This window comes from Argentina anserina, chromosome 6 (genome assembly GCF_933775445.1).
Source record: "Argentina anserina chromosome 6, drPotAnse1.1, whole genome shotgun sequence".
Lineage (NCBI taxonomy): Eukaryota > Viridiplantae > Streptophyta > Magnoliopsida > Rosales > Rosaceae > Argentina > Argentina anserina.
Window position 1 is genome coordinate 12,638,507 of NC_065877.1, and position 20,136 is coordinate 12,658,642.

The 20,136-nt window shown below is 43.5% G+C and overlaps 4 protein-coding genes across 5 annotated transcripts; all 4 read left to right on the plus strand.

The window, feature by feature from the left end:
• Window positions 1-112: 112 nt before the first annotated feature.
• Window positions 113-1,586, plus strand: LOC126800656 (syntaxin-121-like). The gene is made up of 2 exons (XM_050528052.1): window positions 113-890; window positions 980-1,586. Exons 1-2 carry the CDS (start codon window positions 335-337, stop codon window positions 1,381-1,383), a joined length of 960 nt encoding a protein of 319 aa, XP_050384009.1. The 5' UTR covers window positions 113-334; the 3' UTR covers window positions 1,384-1,586.
• A 7,325-nt stretch (window positions 1,587-8,911) lies between these two features.
• Window positions 8,912-9,439, plus strand: LOC126796908 (uncharacterized). Its single transcript, XM_050523620.1, has one exon. It carries the CDS (start codon window positions 8,912-8,914, stop codon window positions 9,437-9,439), a length of 528 nt encoding a protein of 175 aa, XP_050379577.1.
• Window positions 9,440-14,256: 4,817 nt separating this feature from the next.
• LOC126797600 (syntaxin-121-like) lies at window positions 14,257-16,073 on the plus strand. The gene is made up of 2 exons (XM_050524255.1): window positions 14,257-14,926; window positions 15,450-16,073. The coding sequence occupies exons 1-2, from the start codon at window positions 14,395-14,397 to the stop codon at window positions 15,800-15,802; spliced, it is 885 nt and encodes a 294-aa protein (XP_050380212.1). The 5' UTR covers window positions 14,257-14,394; the 3' UTR covers window positions 15,803-16,073.
• Window positions 16,074-16,213: 140 nt separating this feature from the next.
• Window positions 16,214-20,045, plus strand: LOC126797598 (uncharacterized). 2 transcript variants are annotated; one of them, XM_050524253.1, is made up of 13 exons: window positions 16,214-16,528; window positions 16,625-16,645; window positions 16,728-16,828; window positions 16,934-16,991; window positions 17,096-17,139; window positions 17,240-17,320; window positions 17,449-17,519; window positions 17,655-17,765; window positions 18,023-18,105; window positions 18,464-18,523; window positions 18,721-18,937; window positions 19,494-19,577; window positions 19,758-20,045. In XM_050524253.1, exons 1-13 carry the CDS (start codon window positions 16,507-16,509, stop codon window positions 19,822-19,824), a joined length of 1,020 nt encoding a protein of 339 aa, XP_050380210.1. In that variant the 5' UTR covers window positions 16,214-16,506; the 3' UTR covers window positions 19,825-20,045. The 2 variants fall into 2 exon arrangements, with proteins under 2 accessions (XP_050380210.1, XP_050380211.1); XM_050524254.1 differs by lacking the exon at window positions 18,464-18,523.
• Window positions 20,046-20,136: the final 91 nt, after the last annotated feature.

Below are 20,136 nucleotides of genomic sequence, written 5' to 3' on the forward strand. Positions count from 1 at the left end.
CAAGAAGCGACCTAGTCCAATTGAGAAATAGAGGTTCTCAGATGATAAATATATAAAGCAGCAGACACCAAGCTAATTTTCTCTACCGTGACGCGTTTACGGAAATTCCAAACTGTTAACACACTTCCTGCCATCCTTCCTTCCTCTTTCTCCTTTCTCATTACAAAGACCGCGTCCATCATCAACTACGTCGTTGACTATTCTCAAGCCGCCTCCACCAACTCTCTCTACTTCTTCTTCTTCTTCTTCCTCTTCCTCTCTAATCCTCCCCGCATTTTCTTCTCTCTATCTCTCACTTTATTGATCTTATCCAAACTCCGGTGAGTTGTTAGAGATGAATGATCTGTTCTCGGGGTCCTTCTCCCGGTTCCGCAGCGAGCCGGACAACGACGAGCACGTCATCGAGATGTCGTCGGCGACGGGGGCGTCCGGCACCGGCGTCAATCTCGACAAGTTCTTCGGCGACGTGGAGTCGGTCAAGGACGAGCTCAAGGAGCTGGAGAGGATCCACCAGAACCTCCAGACGGCTCACGAGCAGAGCAAGACGCTCCACAACGCCAACACCGTCAAGGACCTCCGATCTCGTATGGACGGTGACGTCACTCTCGCTCTCAAGAAGGCCAAAGTCATTAAGGTCCGCCTCGAGGCGCTGGATCGCTCCAACGCCGCCAACCGGAGCCTGCCTGGCTGCGGCCCGGGGTCGTCGTCGGACCGGACCAGGATCTCCGTCGTCAACGGGCTGAGGAAGAAGCTGAAAGACTCCATGGACGGCTTCAACTCGCTGAGACAGAAGATCTCTCTCGAGTACAGAGAGACCGTCCAGAGGAGGTACTACACCGTCTCCGGCGAGAATCCTGATGAGAAAACCCTCGACCTCCTCATCTCCACCGGTAAGATTGAATCAAACTTGACTCCACTATTTGTATCATTTGGGTTCTAGTCTGCATTGTTGATGATGGACATGCTCATGTCGCTGCAGGCCAGAGCGAAACGTTCCTGCAGAAGGCGATCCAAGAGCAAGGCAGGGGACAAGTGCTGGACACGATCAACGAGATCCAGGAGCGGCACGACGCCGTTAAGGACATGGAGAAGAATCTGCAGGAGCTGCACCAGGTGTTTCTGGACATGGCGGTGCTGGTCCAGGCCCAGGGGGAGCAGCTGGACGACATCGAGAGCCATGTCCAGAGAGCCAGCTCCTTCGTCAGGGGTGGGACGCAGGAGCTGGGCAAGGCCAGGGTGTACCAGAAGAACACCCGCAAGTGGACTTGCTACTTGATCATATTGTTGCTGGTGATTGCTTTGATTATTATTTTGAGTTTGAAGCCGTGGAATTGGGGCGGCGGTAACACCACGCCAGCACCGCCACCGCCTCCAGCGGCGTAGGAGGAGCAGTGTTGTTGATATTGTTATTGGTTATGGTTACATAGTAGCAGTAATTTCAGTTATTGATTTGTTGTATATTTTTTGAACTGTGGGGATTCCTAAATTTTCTCTGTAATTAGATTGCAATCCTGATCGGGTAACCGGGTTGCTTTGCTCTTTTGCAATCTTTAACTATGCATCTAAGAACTGGTTACGATTTTTCACCTTAAGTTTGAACCCAAGGTGTATAAATCAGTAAAGCTGTTTTCCCGTAGTGTTTAGGAGAACTCTTTCGATCATACATCTCTTTCTGCCAAAAGTGGCAGTTTTTGTTGTAGTGGAGAACTGAAGACTTCTCTTTAGAGATTACTGTTTATCTGTCAAAGGACATGTACCGAAAATCACGTATACAATTCACCATTCAAGTAGGTGAAAATCTGAATATCTTCACTGAAAATTATACAATTAATCGTAAGTCATGGGATGAACCAATTGGCAGTGGTCATGGTCATTGGTATTATTCGTTCATTTCGTTGTGGGGTAGCAACGGGGGCGATTGCAGAATTGAATAGAAATGGCTAAAAAAATTGGTAAATAAGTAATGCACTAATGCTGCTTCCTATCCCAAAATTGGCAGTTTTATAATCCTTTCTATCCCAAAGAGCCACTGACTATAGAACAAGAGGGGTCAAGTGGGTAGAGCATTATTGACTAGAGACTTAATGTTACATGACTTACATCCGAACCTCCAAGTGAATCATGAATATTCCACATTTTCACATCAAGAAAGTGATCCCTCATCAGAAAAGAAGAAGAAGAAGATCTAGTTGAGCTCATTAACAATCAAATGTACCCTGTCTTTTGATTTATGACTTGTGGGAAATGTCGGTTGACATGATTATACCGCTGTAAGTATTAAGCTTCTGTATTTCTTTGTAAGTATTACACAAATCATATAGAGATCAACATGTGTTATGTTGCATGGATCAATAGTGAATGATTACAGACTTGCAGTGGTCGATTGTCGGGGTAAACTGGACAAGTCATGGTAATCGTTTTTCGTATCATGTTGAAAGGGGAAGCAATTAGGTTATTAGCCATGAAACTATATGATTCTTGAAAATAAGATTTAATTTTAAGGGATATATTTTCTCAAAATGATTAAAAAAAAGTAGTGTTAAAAAACAGGACAGTTTAGAGAAGCATTCTGAAGGGGATGAGATGGCTGTCATGTACTTGGTTTCTCACTGTTCTGAACTTGTGACTCATGATTCATGAGCCATGGCATGAAGTAATGGTTGTTATGTACTTGGTTTAACTTCTGGTGCTCGGAACATACATACTTCTTCGGTTCCGATTGCTAAAAGTTGCGCCCTCAAAGATGGTCTACTTGCTGCAATTAAGCTCAACATTCAAGCCCTTGAAATTGAAGGTGATTTGCCCTTATTATCAATTGTTCCTTTGGTGACACCTCTCCTCCTTGGTTGATCAAGTCAATCATTAGAGATATCAAAACTCGCATTGGAAACATCACAGAAGTCAAGATCTCTCATGTTTACAGAGAAGCAAACTTCTTTGTGGATAGAATTGTAAATTTAAAACTCTCATTGTCGTCTCCTGCTAGATGGAATGATATTCCCTTCCAGACTAATTTAGCTCTTATTTTTTATTCTTCTTCTATTGGGCGCCCTAAAGGTGTGTGGCTCTTTATGATTTATTTTTTCTGTTAAAGAAGAATGTAAGTCTAATTAGTTTACAGAAATGTGTGATGTTTTTTTAACATAAACTTAGACAATTTTAGTGACACCAAATGTAGCTGAATGCAATCGTGCAATGTTGTATATCATGTGCGGGAGCTTATTCAAGGAACCAAGGTGCACTTGAACCTAACAGATTGATTTAACGGACGTTAGTGAACAAAGAATTAAATGCAGTGAAAACCCAGAAACTCAAACAAGTGCATCGAATTACCTCGCAAGATTGGTCCTCGTTGGCCTCACCCCATTGCTAATGAAAAGGTCAATGGGAAGGGCTTCTGCTTCACCCACTAATTATGGAGCCATGTAAACCTTAATTAACAAACTAACCATCTAATCTGGGTTGAAAACATATGTCACTTGCTGGAAACACACAGAAGCTTTGGGTTTTGGAACCTCCAATCTCTCCCTGACATTGCGACAAATATCTCAACACCACAGAGATGCCGCCAATTCAATCCAAATTCCTAATTCAATCTGGGAGAGACGTTTACAATTTCGAGATCCCCAATTCAATCCGAAAAGGCAGAAACAATCTAAGCTCGACCAATCACCAATAGGCCAAAATTCTATAACGCAGTTTGATCAAAACCCAATCGAATTTGAAAAATATTTAAAGCAACATGGAGATCTCTTATGCAAGTTCTTGACATAGGCTTATTGCCCAGCCATAATCAGCGTGACTATTAGCACACTTAGACTCAAAAGTAACCCAGTCCCGCAGTACAACCAGAAAGCCAGCCACACCAGCTGTGTAACGAGCCGCTCCGCGGCCCGAATCGACTACGGACACGCCCTCACACGCATCTTAAAGGGAGCTCCAAAAAACACATCCACTGGACTTAGTCCCACATCGGAGGATGAGTGAATGATCTAACTCAACTCAACCATAAAAGGTCAAACTCTTGACCTCATAAGTTAAGCAAATTAAACCACTTATTGTTACTATGCATAAATTACTATCTATCTGACTTAAGCATTGGAGAGTTAAAGACCACGCCGCCGTGGTCTCCACTCTGACGAGTTGTGCTACTTGTGACAGCAACGAGAACAAGGAGCATGGCGTAGTCAGTGCACGAGTAGTGGAGTGTATTACCACAGCGCAATATACTACATTAACATTGACGTCGTTTGTGGGAAACCGTAACAAAGAGTTCCCGTGATACACATTCAACACCTTGTAAAACAACTGCATTTCGAAATGAGCACCCCTAACTCCTTGCCACCCAACCCGGTCGATGGTTACGTGGAGGACATCACAGACCTTAGCTTAAACAATCCCCTACCTTCCACAAATGATCTCATAATTCTCACCCCCACTCCCGGGACTGTTGCGAGCACTAGTGCGTAGGGGTGGATTGGTAGGTATACCAACCTCATTTTTTCAATATCATGTACCAACTAACATATAATCGGTATGAAAAATCCACCTTTAAACCAACTAATAACGTTGGTATACCAACTAATTGGTACGGTTGGTAATAGGCTTCTACCAATATGTTTATGGCCCAAAAATTTAAAGGCCAATCCAAATAAGTAATAACAAATAACAACACAAATACAAAGTTTTATACAACTTCAACAACCAAATTATCAAGTACAAAGTCATAAATTAAACATGCCAAAGTCCAAAAATTATAAATTTAACAAAAATCTACGGTTGAGATTTATTTTTCACTAAATTTACGACTGAAATATTTATGGATATATATAGTTTTTAAGAATATATATATTCTTTTTTATGAGTTGTTGTAATTGCAATGATAGCCTAGTGGTAGTTGGCTTCAATTTGCGTGGAAGAAGATCAAATTCGACTCACCATGGATGCATATATTAGAGTTTTTTTTCATAAAACTTCTATTTCGGTTGCTACGACATACCATGGTACACTAAAAAATTGTACCACCTACCAACCATCTTTTGAAGTATGGTACGGTATACTGTACCGTGTACCATGTACTAATTTGGTGGTATATCAATACATTTGGTATTTGGTACGGCTGGTATGCGACGCCCGACCCCGTGGCCGCTGCAAGGTTAGCAAACATGGCAAAAGACCTCGTCGAGTGTAAGTAGCGAGAGGCGATCAAGCGCAAGAAGGCTGCAACTTTGCAGGCCGAACTTGACAAGATGAGAACAAGTGCAAAGGTAACGTACAATCAAAAGGGCGAGAACAAGTTAATCTGAGCATTAGCTTAACCCCCTCTGAGCTTGCTAGGAAACGGCCTACATCCCCCAAGCGCATTCGTAACCATGAGGAAAGGAGTATGAGCGTCACTTCCCGCTCACGACCCCACACTGGTGGCAACAATACGGACCCACGCTGGCCTTAATATTACAACAGCTAACTGCCATAGAGCAGCGGGACGCCAATCCACGTTACCAACCAGTATTCCCAGTCAAAGAGCCCGAAGATAACGCCGTACATGGGTGAGGGAGACTCATTCCGGCACATCGATAATTTCAAGAAAGTCACTGTCAGTAGAGAGTTCGATGACGCCACACTCTGCCACATGTTCAGCGAGACATTGGATGGGGACGCCATGAATTGGTTTTTCGAGCAGCCAGCAAATTCCATGGACTCGCTCACACAGTTGACCACGACGTTCCTTAACCGGTTCATCCTCATGGTTGGCGCAACGCACACCACATACGGTTTGTTCCAAGTGAAGTAGGAAAGCAGAGAGACTATGGGTGCCTTTGTCATGAGATGGCAGACAGCCGCATCCAAATGCCGCAACCTTAACAAAACATTTGCTCTAGCTGCATTCAAGGAGGGATTGCGGTCTGAGAATTTCATGTTCCACATCAATGTAGACCCACGGATGCATGACGCCACCTATGATGAAATCATGACAGAGGAGGTACGGTATGCTCAAGAAGAGTATGTCACATACGCGGAAAAGCGAATGCCTGTGCCGTCAGATAAAAGTAGTGCGACGCAGTCGTCCGTACCTCCAGGCACGGTCCCTATACATCGTGAGCTATTCCCTAGAAATGAGGACCACAAAAAAGGAAGCAAGTGAGAGTGGCAACAATCGAATCGCCACGACAGGCGTAATTATGATCGACAAGAGGGCCGAGGTAAACACAGGAGGCCGGGCGGCGAGCGCCGCGACAACAAAAACTTTGGTCAAGTTAACGCGAAGGGTCACCGCGGTGACCAGACACCGCCGAGAGAAATCTAGAGAGAAAGCCTTGACGACTTCTTCCACAAACAAAAGGAGACATTAAGAAAGCCAGGGATGCCACAACACCCTTAAGCCGAGACAGATACTAGTAAGTGGTGCAAGTTCCATGATAATGGGAGCCATAACACAAATGATTGTAGAACCCTCCGCACAATGAGAGCCAATGGTGATACAAGAGCTAGGACGGTGCATCCAAGAGCACAACAAAACGTGGTGGCATCGGTTGAGAACTTATGCTGCATCAATGTAATTGAGGGTGAAGCCCCAATGACAAGCATGTCCAACCCGCAGCCATCACCCGCGACAAGTGTGCGCCATCGCGGGGGGAAACGCCAAAAGGCCAAAGGAATTATGGAAGCAGATCACCTTCACTGAAGAGGAGGAAATCGACATCTCCCTACCCAATTAAGACGCATTCCTCATAGATGCAGTCTTGGGTTGACAGTGGGACGTAGGCAAAATGATGATCGATACGGGATCCACAGTTAATGTTCTATTTAAAGGATGCTACGAAAAGATGGAGCGTAGTGGTAAGAAGTTACTACAAGACCACGAACCAGTGATCAGCTTTTCGAGAGACATAACCCAAGCTCTGGGCTCGGACTACATGACAGTACGCATTGGAATTGTGCCATGCACAGTCTGCGTCGAAGCTGAGTTCATCGTAGTCGATGCCTACAGTTCATACAACGGGATCATCACTCGGCCTACTCTCAACCGAATGTGAACTTTCATCGTGAGATATATGATGCTCATAAAGTTCCCAACCCCAAACAGAACATGGCAGGTCCGAGGATCACAATTTGCGGCGAAAGAGTGTCAAACACGCGCAGTCAGGCACACGCGCAACATGTACGAAATCTTGGCAGTACATGCTGCAACAAACTTAATAGACAAAGTCGTTGATGCAAGAGATGGGGAAGTGGCAAAGAGTAAGGGCAAGAAAAAGACTACGCCTTACGAAGCCAAGACACCGGCGAATCCCGAATCTTCCTTAAAGAGCATCACACCCTTCCCACAACACCCAGAGCAAAAGATCAAGATCAGTGCTACCCTTAGCCCTGCAGTAGAAAGGGATCTAACCAACTTCTTCAGAGAGAGCATGGAAGTATTTTCATGGTCATATGAAGATATTCCTGGCATCTCGCCTGACATCATCATGCACGAGCTACACATCAAACCTTCCACATATCCAGTCAAATAAAAGAGCCGCATCGTTGATGACGAAAAAAGTATCGTGATACGACAAGAGGTCGACAAGTTGAAGGGCATGAAGTTCATTAGGGAGGTTCAGTACCCAAAGTGGATTTCAAACTGTGTCATGTTCCGTAAAGCCAACGACAAATGGCGGATGTGTGTGGATTACAAGAATGTGAACAAGGCATGTCCTAAATATAGCTTCCCTCTACCCAGAATTGACCAACTAATTGACGCAACAACATGTCATGAGTTGCTAAGCATGATGGACGCCTACTCTGGGTACAACCAGATACACATGAACCCTGCGGATCAAGAAGCTACGACCTTCATTACGGACAGAGGCCTTTATTGCTACAATGTCATGCCATTTGGGTTAAAGAATACAGTGGTTACATACGTACGATGTGTTACACAAATGTTCTATAAGCACATCATCAGTGAGATTGAAGTCTATGTAGACAATATGTTGGCCAAAAGCGTCAAAGCTGAAGACCATGTGGCCAACCTTAGAACCATTTTCAACGTACTTAAAAAGTACAAGATGCGGCTGAATCTAGAAAAGTGTTTTTTCGACGTAAAGAGAAGCAAGTTCCTGGGCTACATCGTTAGCCAACGCGACATAGAAACAAACCCGGAAAAAGTGCAGGCCATTCTGGACGAGGCGCCTGTAATGTAGCGGAGTACGAGGCACTGATTGCAGGACTACAATTGGCCTTCAGCACTGGCGCAATGAGTATCAACGTATTCAGTGACTCTTAGTTGGTAGTCAATCAAGACACCGGGTCTTTCACCGCCAAAGACGAGCAATTAGCAGTTTACTTGGCATACGTCACGGCGCTATTGAAACGATTCAAATTCTATCACTTCACTCAGATTCCAAGGCCAGTAACGCAAGGGCGGACTCCTTAGCAAAGCTTGCCACGACGCAACTACATCAGTGCCATAAAGATATCAGGGTCAAAGTGCTCCACCATCCTTCCATCTCCAAGACCTTATAGGAAATATGCCAGATAGAAGAACAACTAGGCTCGTGGATAGATGAGATCGTAGCATTTAAACATGATGACAAGCTACCCGAGGACAAGGATGCCGCAAGACAGCTAAAGAGGCGCGCTGTGAGATACCACTTGCAAAACAACATACTCTATCGCTAATGACTTCTAAACGCCAGCTTAAGTTGTGTCACAACTGAAGAAGGCAAACAGATCTTGCAAGAAATTCACAGTGGCAACTGCGGTAATCACTATGGCAGTCGCGCACTAGCCTGAAAGACATTGTGGATAGGCTATTACTGGCCCACACTTGCAGTCGACGCACATGAGTTAGCAAGATCCTATACTGCGACAACCCTCAGAACCACTATCATACATAGTCAGCGCATGGATCAGCTGCCTCAGGGGCATGGATTTCCAACTTCCCGTCGGAAAATCCCAGTTCAAGTGGGTCATCGTGTGCATCGATTATCTCACTAAGTGGATTGAAACTGCACCCTTGGCCGCAATAACAACTGAGAAGGTCCAGCATTTCCTACAACGCAATATCTTTTACCGCCATGGTACGCCGGAGTCCATCATCATGGACAATGGCAAACAGTTCAATAATGACCTCCAAATCACGTGGAGCAAAGCAAGGGGGACTACGCTAAAATTTGTCTCTGTCGCACACCCCAAAACTAATGGGCAAGTGGAGGCCGCCAACAAACTAATCAAATGTCTCATAAGGAAGAAGTTGGATGATGCAAAAGGACTTTGGCCCGAGAAGCTTGACGAAACATTATGGGCAATCCGAACCACGCCAACAGAGGCCACGGGCGAGACACCCTTCTGTCTAATGTATGGCACAGATGCAGTACTCCCCATCAAAGTGATCAAACCAACACAACGGGTTACACTGTTTGAACCCGAGACCAATTCGAGAACATGCAACTAGACAAAGACCTCTTGGAAGAGAAACGCATTGTAGTGCACCACCGCAACATCCTGAACCAATAGCGTGTGGCACACTTCTACAACTCTCGGGTGAAGAGCAGAACACTTCAGCTCGGGGACTGGGTCCTAAGATAGTTCAAACAAAGGTTACCAGACTACACCCGAGATGGGAATGACCATATAAGGTTGTAGAGATCATTGCGCCCAACACGTACTATGGAAGATAAGTAAAGAGAAAGACTAACCCACCTTTGGAATATGGAACAGCTTAAGTACTACTACAAGTAAAGGTCCGCGCGTAGCGCAACACTTAGGGACTTGGACAGTTTTAAGTTCTTATGGCACACTGCTAAAGCTATCTTTGTAAATGTTCGGCTACGACCAAGCTATCAATGAAATGATGAATTTTTCAAACCATTGATTCTTACTACGCCAGTACACACTGGCGCATTACGACAATTAAATTCCTTCGGCAGACTATTTCATTGTGCGCGCAACAAAGATAGTATTGAATGTGTAACCAAAAGTCTAAAGCACAATCACACAATGTTTGCTATGGCAATAAACACATGGGAAACGGGTAACTTTGACGGCCCAATGGATTTAGTTCATTAAATTAATCAACAGAATGACACAAGGCCCATTATAGATAAAAGCTAGATAAATACAAGGAAAACGCTTAAAGAGAGCGCATCGAGTACAAAGGGTGTTCTTCCAGTTCGCCCGCCACATTCTTCCCCAAGCACCATATCTTCGGATATACTCCCTTCTCGCTCCTCTCCCATAGCTTGGACTACACCGTATTACTCAGGCCGCGTCGTCTGCTCATGCAGTATCCGAGTCCGTCATTTGCCCTGGTTCGCCTTGCGACGACTGTGCATCCTGGCGCTTTTCGAGGGAGGAGTAGGAGAATGAGTCTCTGGATTAGAATCAGACATGTCATTATCAGAAGATAAACCAGTAGAAGAAGAGTCAGAGAATCCTTACCATTTTCCTCATGCGCGTCGTCGTCCGCAGCCAAATGTAGCTGCGAGAAAGGTGGCACTACCTGATGTGGCATGTGTGGCGCCTCCAATCCTTTCTCTTTCAGCCGCACCTCATAATCTGCTGCGCCACCATGTCGCCCACGGCCGCGACATAATACCCTTCCAGGTATTCCATCATCTCTGGTAACGTCTTAAACGCTTTAACTGAGCTGGCCAAGGCCTCTTCAACTACGTGTGTTTTCTCAGCTGCCGCTTCCTTTGTCACCTTCTCAAGCATATCCTCCACTTTAGCTAAGGCTGACTTCGCCACATCCCTCTTCGCAGTCATCTGCTGCGCCAGAGATTCACTTACCTCTCGCCGGCAACCTCTTGACGCAGATCTTCTTGCAGGTTCGCTGCATTCTCTAGCTTTGCTCGGGCATTCACATAGTCGTTCTCTAGCAGCAGAACCTTTGTAGTGTGCCCGGTGTCGCGCTCCGTCACTTCAGCGCGCAAGCACTGCTCCTCCATGACTTCTTGATCCACGTCAGACAGGTTTAACACCAGCTTCGCCGCATTGGTCGCGGCCAGACCTAAGGGACTACACACATCCAAACCTGATCCCTCAGGCCGCCGCGGTCCCCAGATCCTGGCACGTTGGCCTATTGGCACCAACTTCTCCAGGTCTGCAGCGCCGAGTTGGCTGAGAGGACTGCAGTCAAGGGCTGAGAGGTCTTCATACACCCGAGAGTCGGTGAAAGTCAGGGGCCCCTTCTGAGTGGTTTTTTACCTTTTGGGCTGTGACCATCATATCGATCACATGCTCAGATACCGGTGCAGCCTGCGAACCTGAGGCACCGGCCTTCGTCTTGTGCTGTGGAGCGACCACCTTCTGCACCTTCTTCTTCTTCTTCTTCTTCTTCTTCTTCCCCTCCAACGACTCCAACGACATGGCCAGCCGTAGATCAGAGTCTATCCACCCCACCCGCTCCGCATCACTGCGGCGGGGCATGCCTTGCTCATTTGGCAATGACGCTTGCGTCGGCACTGCCAAGTCTATGGCATGTGGCGCGTTTTCAACCCGCTTCGCGGCAGTGTTCACTTTCTTGCTTGCCTCCACCGACTGCTTGGCAATCACTCATTGCAGCATGTTTAGAGCGATGCCTTCGGTGTCCGCAGTCACGTGGGGTCTTCTTGCTATAGTAACCTCGCGTAGCAAACACGTTCTGAATTCTCGAAGTTCTTGTTAACCGAGAGCGTCGTAGCTGCACAAACAAAATCATGGATAAATACGCCCAAAAAAATCGTGGAGCGTAGTGGCATCATTTATAGTGGTGGCGCAACAATCCTTGCTCAAACAACAAGTATGGGTTGGTTAACACCTTCAAATCGTGGATCAGGTCCTGCCTTTGGCACCTCCACAAGTACGTCACGTGATTGACACACTCGACTTCATGTTCTGATAACACCAATGTTCTCCTTGCTACACAAAAAAAAAACGTACATTAGTACACAACCATTACGCAACACACAATCAATAAACAAGACGCATACATTTAATAGCTTGAAAATGTGAGGGGATGCACATTTCTGGGAGATACTCCTTCCTGTGGATACGTCCGTACTCCCACCCACTCTCTACAATAAAGCTATTTTTTTCGCTAGCTCGTCTTCGTGGATGAGTTCTTCAACACTTGGAACTCGCTACGCTCGTCCCCCCTGACAAATCACGCAGTCCCTCCATTCCCATTGGGCTGGTTGTAGTCTATCCTAAAGAAGTGGAGTACATTCACCGCAGTAGGAAACCAACACCCCGACAGATGGAAGAGTGAGCAGAGGCCGAGAATCACCCTCCACATGATGTAGCTTACTTGGCCAAAGCCTAAGCCAAACTCTGCCATCAAGTATTGCAGCCACGGATCTAATGGTAACTCCACTCCCAGCTACAACACGGAAGGGATGACCAGCGCGTACTCCTCAAGCAGCATCGAGCCATACTCATCTGCATTAATAGCCCACGCTACGACCGTATTTGGCAGCTTGAGCTCCTCTACATATCCCACCACTGCGGTAGGGTCTGCTCCTTGTGGCTCCTCCACTTCCGACTTCTTCACCCCGCCATCGAGCCAGCGTCGTACATGCACTGGACTTAACGCCTAACTCGACGTCGACGTTCCAGACGCAATCGTAATACGCTCGCGCATGCCTGGGTCTCGGCCTGGCATCAGATGCACTTCGCTCTCCCCAGTTTCCTCATGGCCTGACTCCATTGAATTCAACGAGTCACTACAATCCCAATTGGCTAACACCTTCGCAAAGACTGTGGCGCGACTACTACTACGCAAGGGACTACCTCTGCTACGCCGCAATAGATCCAAGTAATTAGCCTCCAACTCACTCGTCCAAGAATCGGACAATGTCGACGTGGACCAAATCCCCTCTTCAGGAGCGGAATCGCTGTCAGTTAGTACATTTATCCTAGGCATTACGCCGCAGCAAGCAACACCGCAATCAAACATGAACAACCTAAACCTAGAAGTTTGAGAGTCAATCAAATCTAGCCTAGAATATCGCAATGACGAACATGAAGAATATGACGAACACCAAACCCAGATTCATGCGACATTCATCGACAACCACCCACACAAACACCTTAACTAGTTGAAAAATAAGGAACGAGAACAAGGAGCACGGCGTAGTCAGTGCACGAGTAGTGGAGTGTATTACCCTAGCGCAATATACTTCATTAACACAAGTCAAACATTCACTGTGAAAGGCAGGAGCTGTGGTCACTCCAAGGTCAGAATTCCCTCTCATCTGCCAACTTTCTGATGAACGATGAACATGTAGATGTCAACAACGAGGGGAAGAAGCTAACCGCCAAGGTCGGCCACAGAGAACTTTGTCAGGCCGGGTCGATGAGTCATAGTTGAGTTTTTCTATTAACGGATGTTAGTGTCAAATGCAAAATTAGATCAGATAAAGGGCTGGGATTTAATTTTGTACGTCGGTTCACTTAGACCTTAGTGCCTTGAATAAACTCCCATCATGTACATAAAATCACTGAGATATGCCTAAAGAAGCATAAGAGAGATATCATAAATCAGAGCATCAGTGGAGGAAGGAGCATTTTCTTTGCAACCACGACATTGACATTGAAATACGCTATGAAAGTAATGAAACTAACTCATGAAACATGATAGAACTGATTGGGAACTGAAAATAAATTCGTTTTAATAATGGATCCCTTAACAATAGTTCTTTCCAACTAAAAGTCGTAGTAATTACATTGCAAATCACAATCATGCTGATACACAGCCATTGCGAACCAAAATGGCTACAGTCAACTATTCAAAAGTTTCTTTTTTTTGTTGTGAGAAGGCAGATACTCAATTGCAATTGGACATTTCACAATTCAACCAATATCCACTTCTCCATTCAGCCATGGTCATCCACATTTTTACAAGCTCTTAGTTTCGTACATAAACATTCAACTGTTTGATCTAAAAATAAAAAATAAAGGCTTCCATCTGATCCAATATTAATACCCGGAGCATGCCTTCCCCTTTTACGTACCTTCTTCTACTTCTTCAATTCAGGGGACCTGATCTCCTGGCCTCTTCTGAATTCTGTTTCAGGTTTAGGCCGATGGCTTATAATACCGATTACCGAACGAGATCCTCGAACCTCTCCTTAAAGTAATCCCTAATCTTCGACCATAAAAAATTAAAAACCCATTTGATATTAATAATTCATGTGCCAACCTTTTCTAGAAGAACATATCATTCATAGGTTTCGGTCGAAAAAACCTGTTTCCTAGACTGCTTAAAGGGGACTCTTCAAACTTGCCACTTCGCGTGCGAGACTTGACCCCCGAGTCAAGAACGACTGCTTCAACCCAATAAACCATTCTCCTCTGTATAACTTCTCCAATTAACCCCCAAACTTATACCATCAATCTCTGAATCTCAATCGCACAGTTTGACTAATCATGAACGACTTGTTATCCAACTCCTTCTCCCAGGCCTCGCCGGACCACCATGTCATCGAGATGGCCTCCATCGACGCCTCAAGCGACCTCAAGAAGTTCTTCGAAGACGTCGACTTGATCCAGACCGAGCTCAATGACTTGCAGAAGCTCAACACCAGCCTTAAGAGTGCACACGAGCAGAGCAAGACCCTCCATAAGGCCAAGGAGATCAAGGACCTCCGGACCCGGATGGATGCTGACGTGAAACTTGCCCTAAAGGCGGCTAAGCTGCTTAAGGTCCGGTTGGATGCGTTGGACCAGTCCAACGCCTCCTCCAGGAGCTTGCCGGGGTGCGGTCCGGGGTCGTCCTCGGACCGGACGAGGACGTCTGTGGTGAGTGGGTTGAGGAAGAAGCTTAAGGATTCTATGGAGAGCTTCAATGACTTGAGGCAGAAGATTTCCTCCGAGTACAAGGAGACCGTTGAGAGAAGGTACTTTACGGTGACCGGAGAGAAACCGGACGACAAAACCATAGACCTTCTTATATCTACCGGTAAGATTTCTTTTCCTTTTCAGGTTAATAATTTTAGGTTGAAAAAATTTAATTTGTGTTGCATCTTTACAAAAGAGTTGAGTCGCGAAAACATTGAACTATTGAATTGTGGTCAAATACACTGATGAACAGGCACACTATTTGTGGTCGACGACGCTCATGAATGAAACATTAGAAATCAAATATATCTTAATCAATCATATGATAATCAACTGGTAATATGTAAGTTACCTTTTAGCTAAGGGAGATCGATGCAACTGGCTATTTGTTGTTTAGAAGAATTTGCATTTTTAGTTTATGATCTTGTACCTCAAATTATACATTGGATGTGACATATGAAATAATAATGAGCTAATAATACGCACTTTTTTTTACCATGTAAATTAAAGACAAGTTATAGACTTATTGGCAAGTATGCTTACAATTAAGGAGAAAGTTTCACTCAAAATTGTGCAGATATATAATACAAAAAATACGAGTAACATTACCCTACTTAATCCCGTACACATGATACACTATGCAGGCGAAAGTGAGACGTTTCTGCAGAAGGCAATCCAACAGCAAGGACGAGGCCAAGTCCTAGACACTATATACGAGATCCAAGAGAGGCACAATGGTGTGAAGGCCATGGAGAGGAATCTGAACGAGTTACACCAGGTGTTTCTGGACATGGCAGTACTGGTTCAAGCTCAGGGTGAGCAGATCGATGACATAGAGAGTCACGTCGATCGAGCTAGTTCGTTCGTGCAACACGGCAACCAGCAGTTGCAGAAGGCCAGATTCTTGCAGAAAAACACACGCAAATGGACCTGTTATGGTATCCTAATCTTGCTCATCATCCTCGCAATCATATTAATCCCCATATTGACTAAGTAAGGATTCAGATATCTTAATATTCCGGTCAGTTACAACATCAGATGCATATAAAGTTTTGATCGATTTTATTTTTCTTCATATGTATGGTGGCCTTGTAAGTACATACTCGACTCTTTTTGTTGGATTGGGTTTTGTTGTATACGTAATTACGTACTTTGTTTTCTCTTGATGATCGGGATGTACACATTGTTTGAAGAAACTGTTTTTGCGTAAGGTTAGTAGCCTGGCACCATTTTGATAAATAAATCGAAGTTGTTCACAAGTGTCATCATACCTATGTGTTTTTGTTTTAGCTTCACAAGGATAGTCTCTCTATTTCAAACTTTTCAAGAATGACATTTCTAATGTCAAATACATATCCGATTGTACTAATTCTTTCTCGAGTTTAATTATAAATAAATCAACATATCGTCTATAATCTCAATAATAAATTGCTCAATAGTTTGGATTTAGAACGTGAAGTGAAACCCCTAATCAATTGTTTGGCAAGCTACATTACTCGATGAATAAAGTTCGATAAAGTGGCTATAAACCTTGAAAAAGACAAGGCACTAAAATGTAAATCAATCGGAGAGTTCATCTTTTTTTATCTTAAATAAAAACCCTCCATTTTTCTCGGAAAATAAGATAAAAAGACGTATATAAAGCCAAAAGAGACCAAAGTCGACTGGTACCAGTTTAGAAGCACAGCGAACACGGCTGCTATGGCGACGGTCCGCATGATAGGCAAGTCAATCACACACTCTTTCTTCTTCTCTTGTATCCTTCCTTGTTCACTCCAACCGAACTGATCAAATATCTCATTCTCTCCCCACTCAACAGATATAGCAGTTAACTTCACAGGTCAGTCAGCCACTCTACTCTTGGTTCCCATTTCGAATTCGATCTCCGTCATTCTTGAAAACTAACGAGCACAGACACCCAGATGGAATGTTCAAAGGCCTCTACAACGGGAAGCTGTGCCACGTCTCCGATATCGCCACCGTTCTCGCCCGCGCTTGGGCCGCCGGCGTCGACCGCATCATCGTAATCCTCCTCCTCTTCTCTTATCTTCTCTTTCTTTCTGATTCTATGATTCTATCTAGTCTAGTCAGCTCTGAAATTAGAATTACGGTTTTGTGGATTGTGTAGGTGACTGGTGGATCGCTTGAGGAATCAAAGGAAGCTCTCACTATTGCAGAGACTGATGGTTTTTTTCCTCTTTCTCTCTCTTGTTTTATCATCACTACGTTGCTATCAATGTGTGAAGTAATAGCCCAATTTACAGAGTTTTGCTATTGGTTGTTTTCTCAGCAAGGCTTTTTTGTACTGTGGGTGTTCACCCAACTAGATGCAAGGTCTGTTTTTCTTTTAATTATTTGTGCTTTTTGTTGTGGAAAAATGTGTATGTTTGATGATAGTTGTAACTGAATGTGGCTTATTGTGTATCTGGGTCAGGAATTTGATGAGAGCGGGGATCCGGATAAGCATTTTCAGGCGCTTTTGTCGTTGGCCAAAGAGGGAATACAGAAAGGGAAGGTATATTAGCCTATTGCTTTTTATCATTACTTGTGACGCACTTGTAAGAATTGTGGAGGGTTCGGATATTCAATGTTGTGTTGCTACTGATTATGTGCCGCTTATGTTCTCCTCTTTTTGTTTGTAAGGTGGTTGCAATTGGTGAGTGTGGACTGGACTATGACAGGGTTCAGTTTTGCCCTCCGGACATTCAAAAGAAGTAGGTCAATTTTCTGAGAGAAATTGACAAGATGGATTTTTTTTTCTTTTATTATTTTTGCTCGGACGTTCCTTATTCTTTCCCTAAAATGGTGCATTATGTGGTTTTCATTATATGTTTTACTGTTAATTTTAGGTACTTCGAGAAGCAGTTTGAATTGGCTCATGCCACTAAGCTGCCCATGTTTCTGCATATGCGCGCAGCTGCTCAAGATTTCTGTGAAATTGTAGAAAGAAATAGGGACAGGTGAGATTCTACCATCAAAATTTCCTGCCAGGGAAAATAGGAAAGTGTAATTTCAGTCACATCTTAGATCAGAAAAATTACATGGATATTCAAATTTCTTAAAGAGAAAGATAATGAATTCAACTTTTTTCTCTTATTTTTTTGCTATTTGGTATAGAAGTGGGCATCAACAGACGTTCCATAACTGTCTCTCACTTTATGTGATAGCCTTCTGCAATCTTTCGTGCATGAACTTGCCTTCCTGTTTTATTTCACAGATTCACTGCTGGGGTGGCCCATTCATTTACTGGTAGTGCAGATGATTGTAATAAACTTCTTTCCATCAGCAACATGTATATAGGTGAAATTTTCTAAAATTTCTTTTAGTAGTTATTTGTCTTTCAAAAGAGTTTCTAAGTTTCATGCTTATAATGCTCTTAGAAATTTCTTAGATATAGTGTATGTCGAATATGGAACCAGAATGATCTAATATGCCTAGATGAATACATCAAGTAATGGCTTTTGATTGGTCAATCTCTTGAAATATATAGTGTACTCCATCACTCTCCTATGGAGAAAGATTTGGGGGAATAAATTGTTCCAAATAACATGATTAAGGTCATTGTAGTGCATAGACTGAAAATTTTATTTGCATGTTGTAAGAAAGAGTCTGGGGCTTCATAAGAGTAACTCATATATGTTTTGGTAAATTTCCACAGATAAAGCGGACCTAATTCTTTTAAAGAGACATGGTTCTATAGATCGAATTATGACAGAAAGTTTGTTTTAATGCTTGGAGGCAATTTGATTTAACCATTTACTTTTTCTGGGATAGCAAAGGGGTACTGTTGTCTGACCTGTCCTGTGCCTTAGTATCAATAATCTTTCATAGTTCACAAATAGCTGCTATGACATATGGAACTTTTCATATTCCTTTAAGTGGGGCTCATGGATCTTAGCCTTTTGTTACTAACAGGTGTGAATGGTTGCTCATTGAAGACAGCTGAGAATCTTGATGTTGTGAGGGGCATTCCTGTTGACAGAATGATGATTGAAACAGATTCTCCATATTGTGGAGTCAAGAATAGTCATGCTGGGGTGAAGTTTGTGAAGTCCACATGGCCTTCTAAAAAGAAAGAGAAGTATGATCAAGAGTGCATTGTTAAAGACCGCAATGAACCTTGTTTGGTTCGGTAAGTCGGAATCTACCACTATATAATGAACGTCCTTTATATTTCTCTTTTCTGCTTCTGTTTTAAAAATAGAATATTGAACCAACTTGTATAAAGAGAAATCTTGTAGTTTGGCATTGAACTATAAAACTTCCCATGAACTGTTTTAAAGTATTTTCTACTCTTTCAAGAAATCCTGGCTCTTCAAGTTTTACAGTACAATATCTAATTACCATATATGACAAGATACCATGTAGGGGTGTGGCCTGCTCTTACTAAATTATATCTTGAAAGTACATGCAACTTGTTACTGTGAGAAGATAATCCATGAATTTCAACATCTGTTGCAGATTTTTAATTGTGATAGTTGAGATGACAATCTCTCAGTAGGAAGCATAACACTTATTTTGTTTGCCAAATCTTGATACTAAGACACTTCTAGACTCTCATTTTTCATAAAAGATAACATTAGTACATGAATCGAAGTTGGTAATAGTCTTTGAGAAGTGCCATTTGCCCTTTGTTGTATCTCCTAATTATGCATCTGCTTCTTCATTCAACATGACTTTATTTTCAGGCAAGTTCTTGAGGTGATAGCCGGTTGTAAAGGACTCAGTGATGTAGGTCAGCTGAGCAGGACACTATACCTGAACACTTGCAGGTATTTTTTCTGGATCTTCTTGAGTTCCTTCAACTTGTCTGTCTGATGGAACACCTGAGTATATTTATATATACTGCAGCCATGATGAGTTCTGCCGGCCCAACCTGAGCATGATCAAGTCAGAAATGTTTCATACTTTCATTAGGATATCTAACTTGATAACAAGCTATCCTTTTGCAGGGTTTTCTTTCCTCAAGACTTGGATTCTGCAGCAGATTCTTTACTTGCCAGACTCGACCCTCAGTGATTTAACTAAGTTCCTTCTTGCAAAAGGTTATTCAATTTCTTTTTCACGGTATGCATCATCTTTCTTTTGGAAATGTTTTTCAGCATATGTTGTGGATAGTAACCACAAGAGTTGCATACCTTTTGTATCTTATTTGTGTACTGCATTATATCTGAAAACCGTAAGACATGGTTCTTAAAGAATTAGAAAATTGCTAGTCATTTGTTCTTGAGTTGAGGAAAGATCTTGGCTAAGAGTTCAGATTCTTTATCTCGAGCTGTATCTCAATTTCCTTCAAGTTCTATTCAACCATTTCGATACTTACACTAAACT

What these genes read in the sequence shown, in the direction of transcription:
- LOC126796908 (XM_050523620.1), top strand. Translation starts at nt 8,912, where the DNA reads ATGGATTTCCAACTTCCCGTCGGAAAATCCCAGTTCAAGTGGGTCATC.
- LOC126797600 (XM_050524255.1), top strand. Translation starts at nt 14,395, where the DNA reads ATGAACGACTTGTTATCCAACTCCTTCTCCCAGGCCTCGCCGGACCAC. An exon ending in AGACCTTCTTATATCTACCG is followed by an intron (nt 14,927 to 15,449) that starts GTAAGATTTCTT and finishes TACACTATGCAG; the next exon opens with GCGAAAGTGAGACGTTTCTG.
- LOC126800656 (XM_050528052.1), top strand. Translation starts at nt 335, where the DNA reads ATGAATGATCTGTTCTCGGGGTCCTTCTCCCGGTTCCGCAGCGAGCCG. An exon ending in CGACCTCCTCATCTCCACCG is followed by an intron (nt 891 to 979) that starts GTAAGATTGAAT and finishes ATGTCGCTGCAG; the next exon opens with GCCAGAGCGAAACGTTCCTG.
- LOC126797598 (XM_050524253.1), top strand. Translation starts at nt 16,507, where the DNA reads ATGGCGACGGTCCGCATGATAG. An exon ending in TTCACCCAACTAGATGCAAG is followed by an intron (nt 17,140 to 17,239) that starts GTCTGTTTTTCT and finishes TATCTGGGTCAG; the next exon opens with GAATTTGATGAGAGCGGGGA. An exon ending in AATGAACCTTGTTTGGTTCG is followed by an intron (nt 18,938 to 19,493) that starts GTAAGTCGGAAT and finishes CTTTATTTTCAG; the next exon opens with GCAAGTTCTTGAGGTGATAG.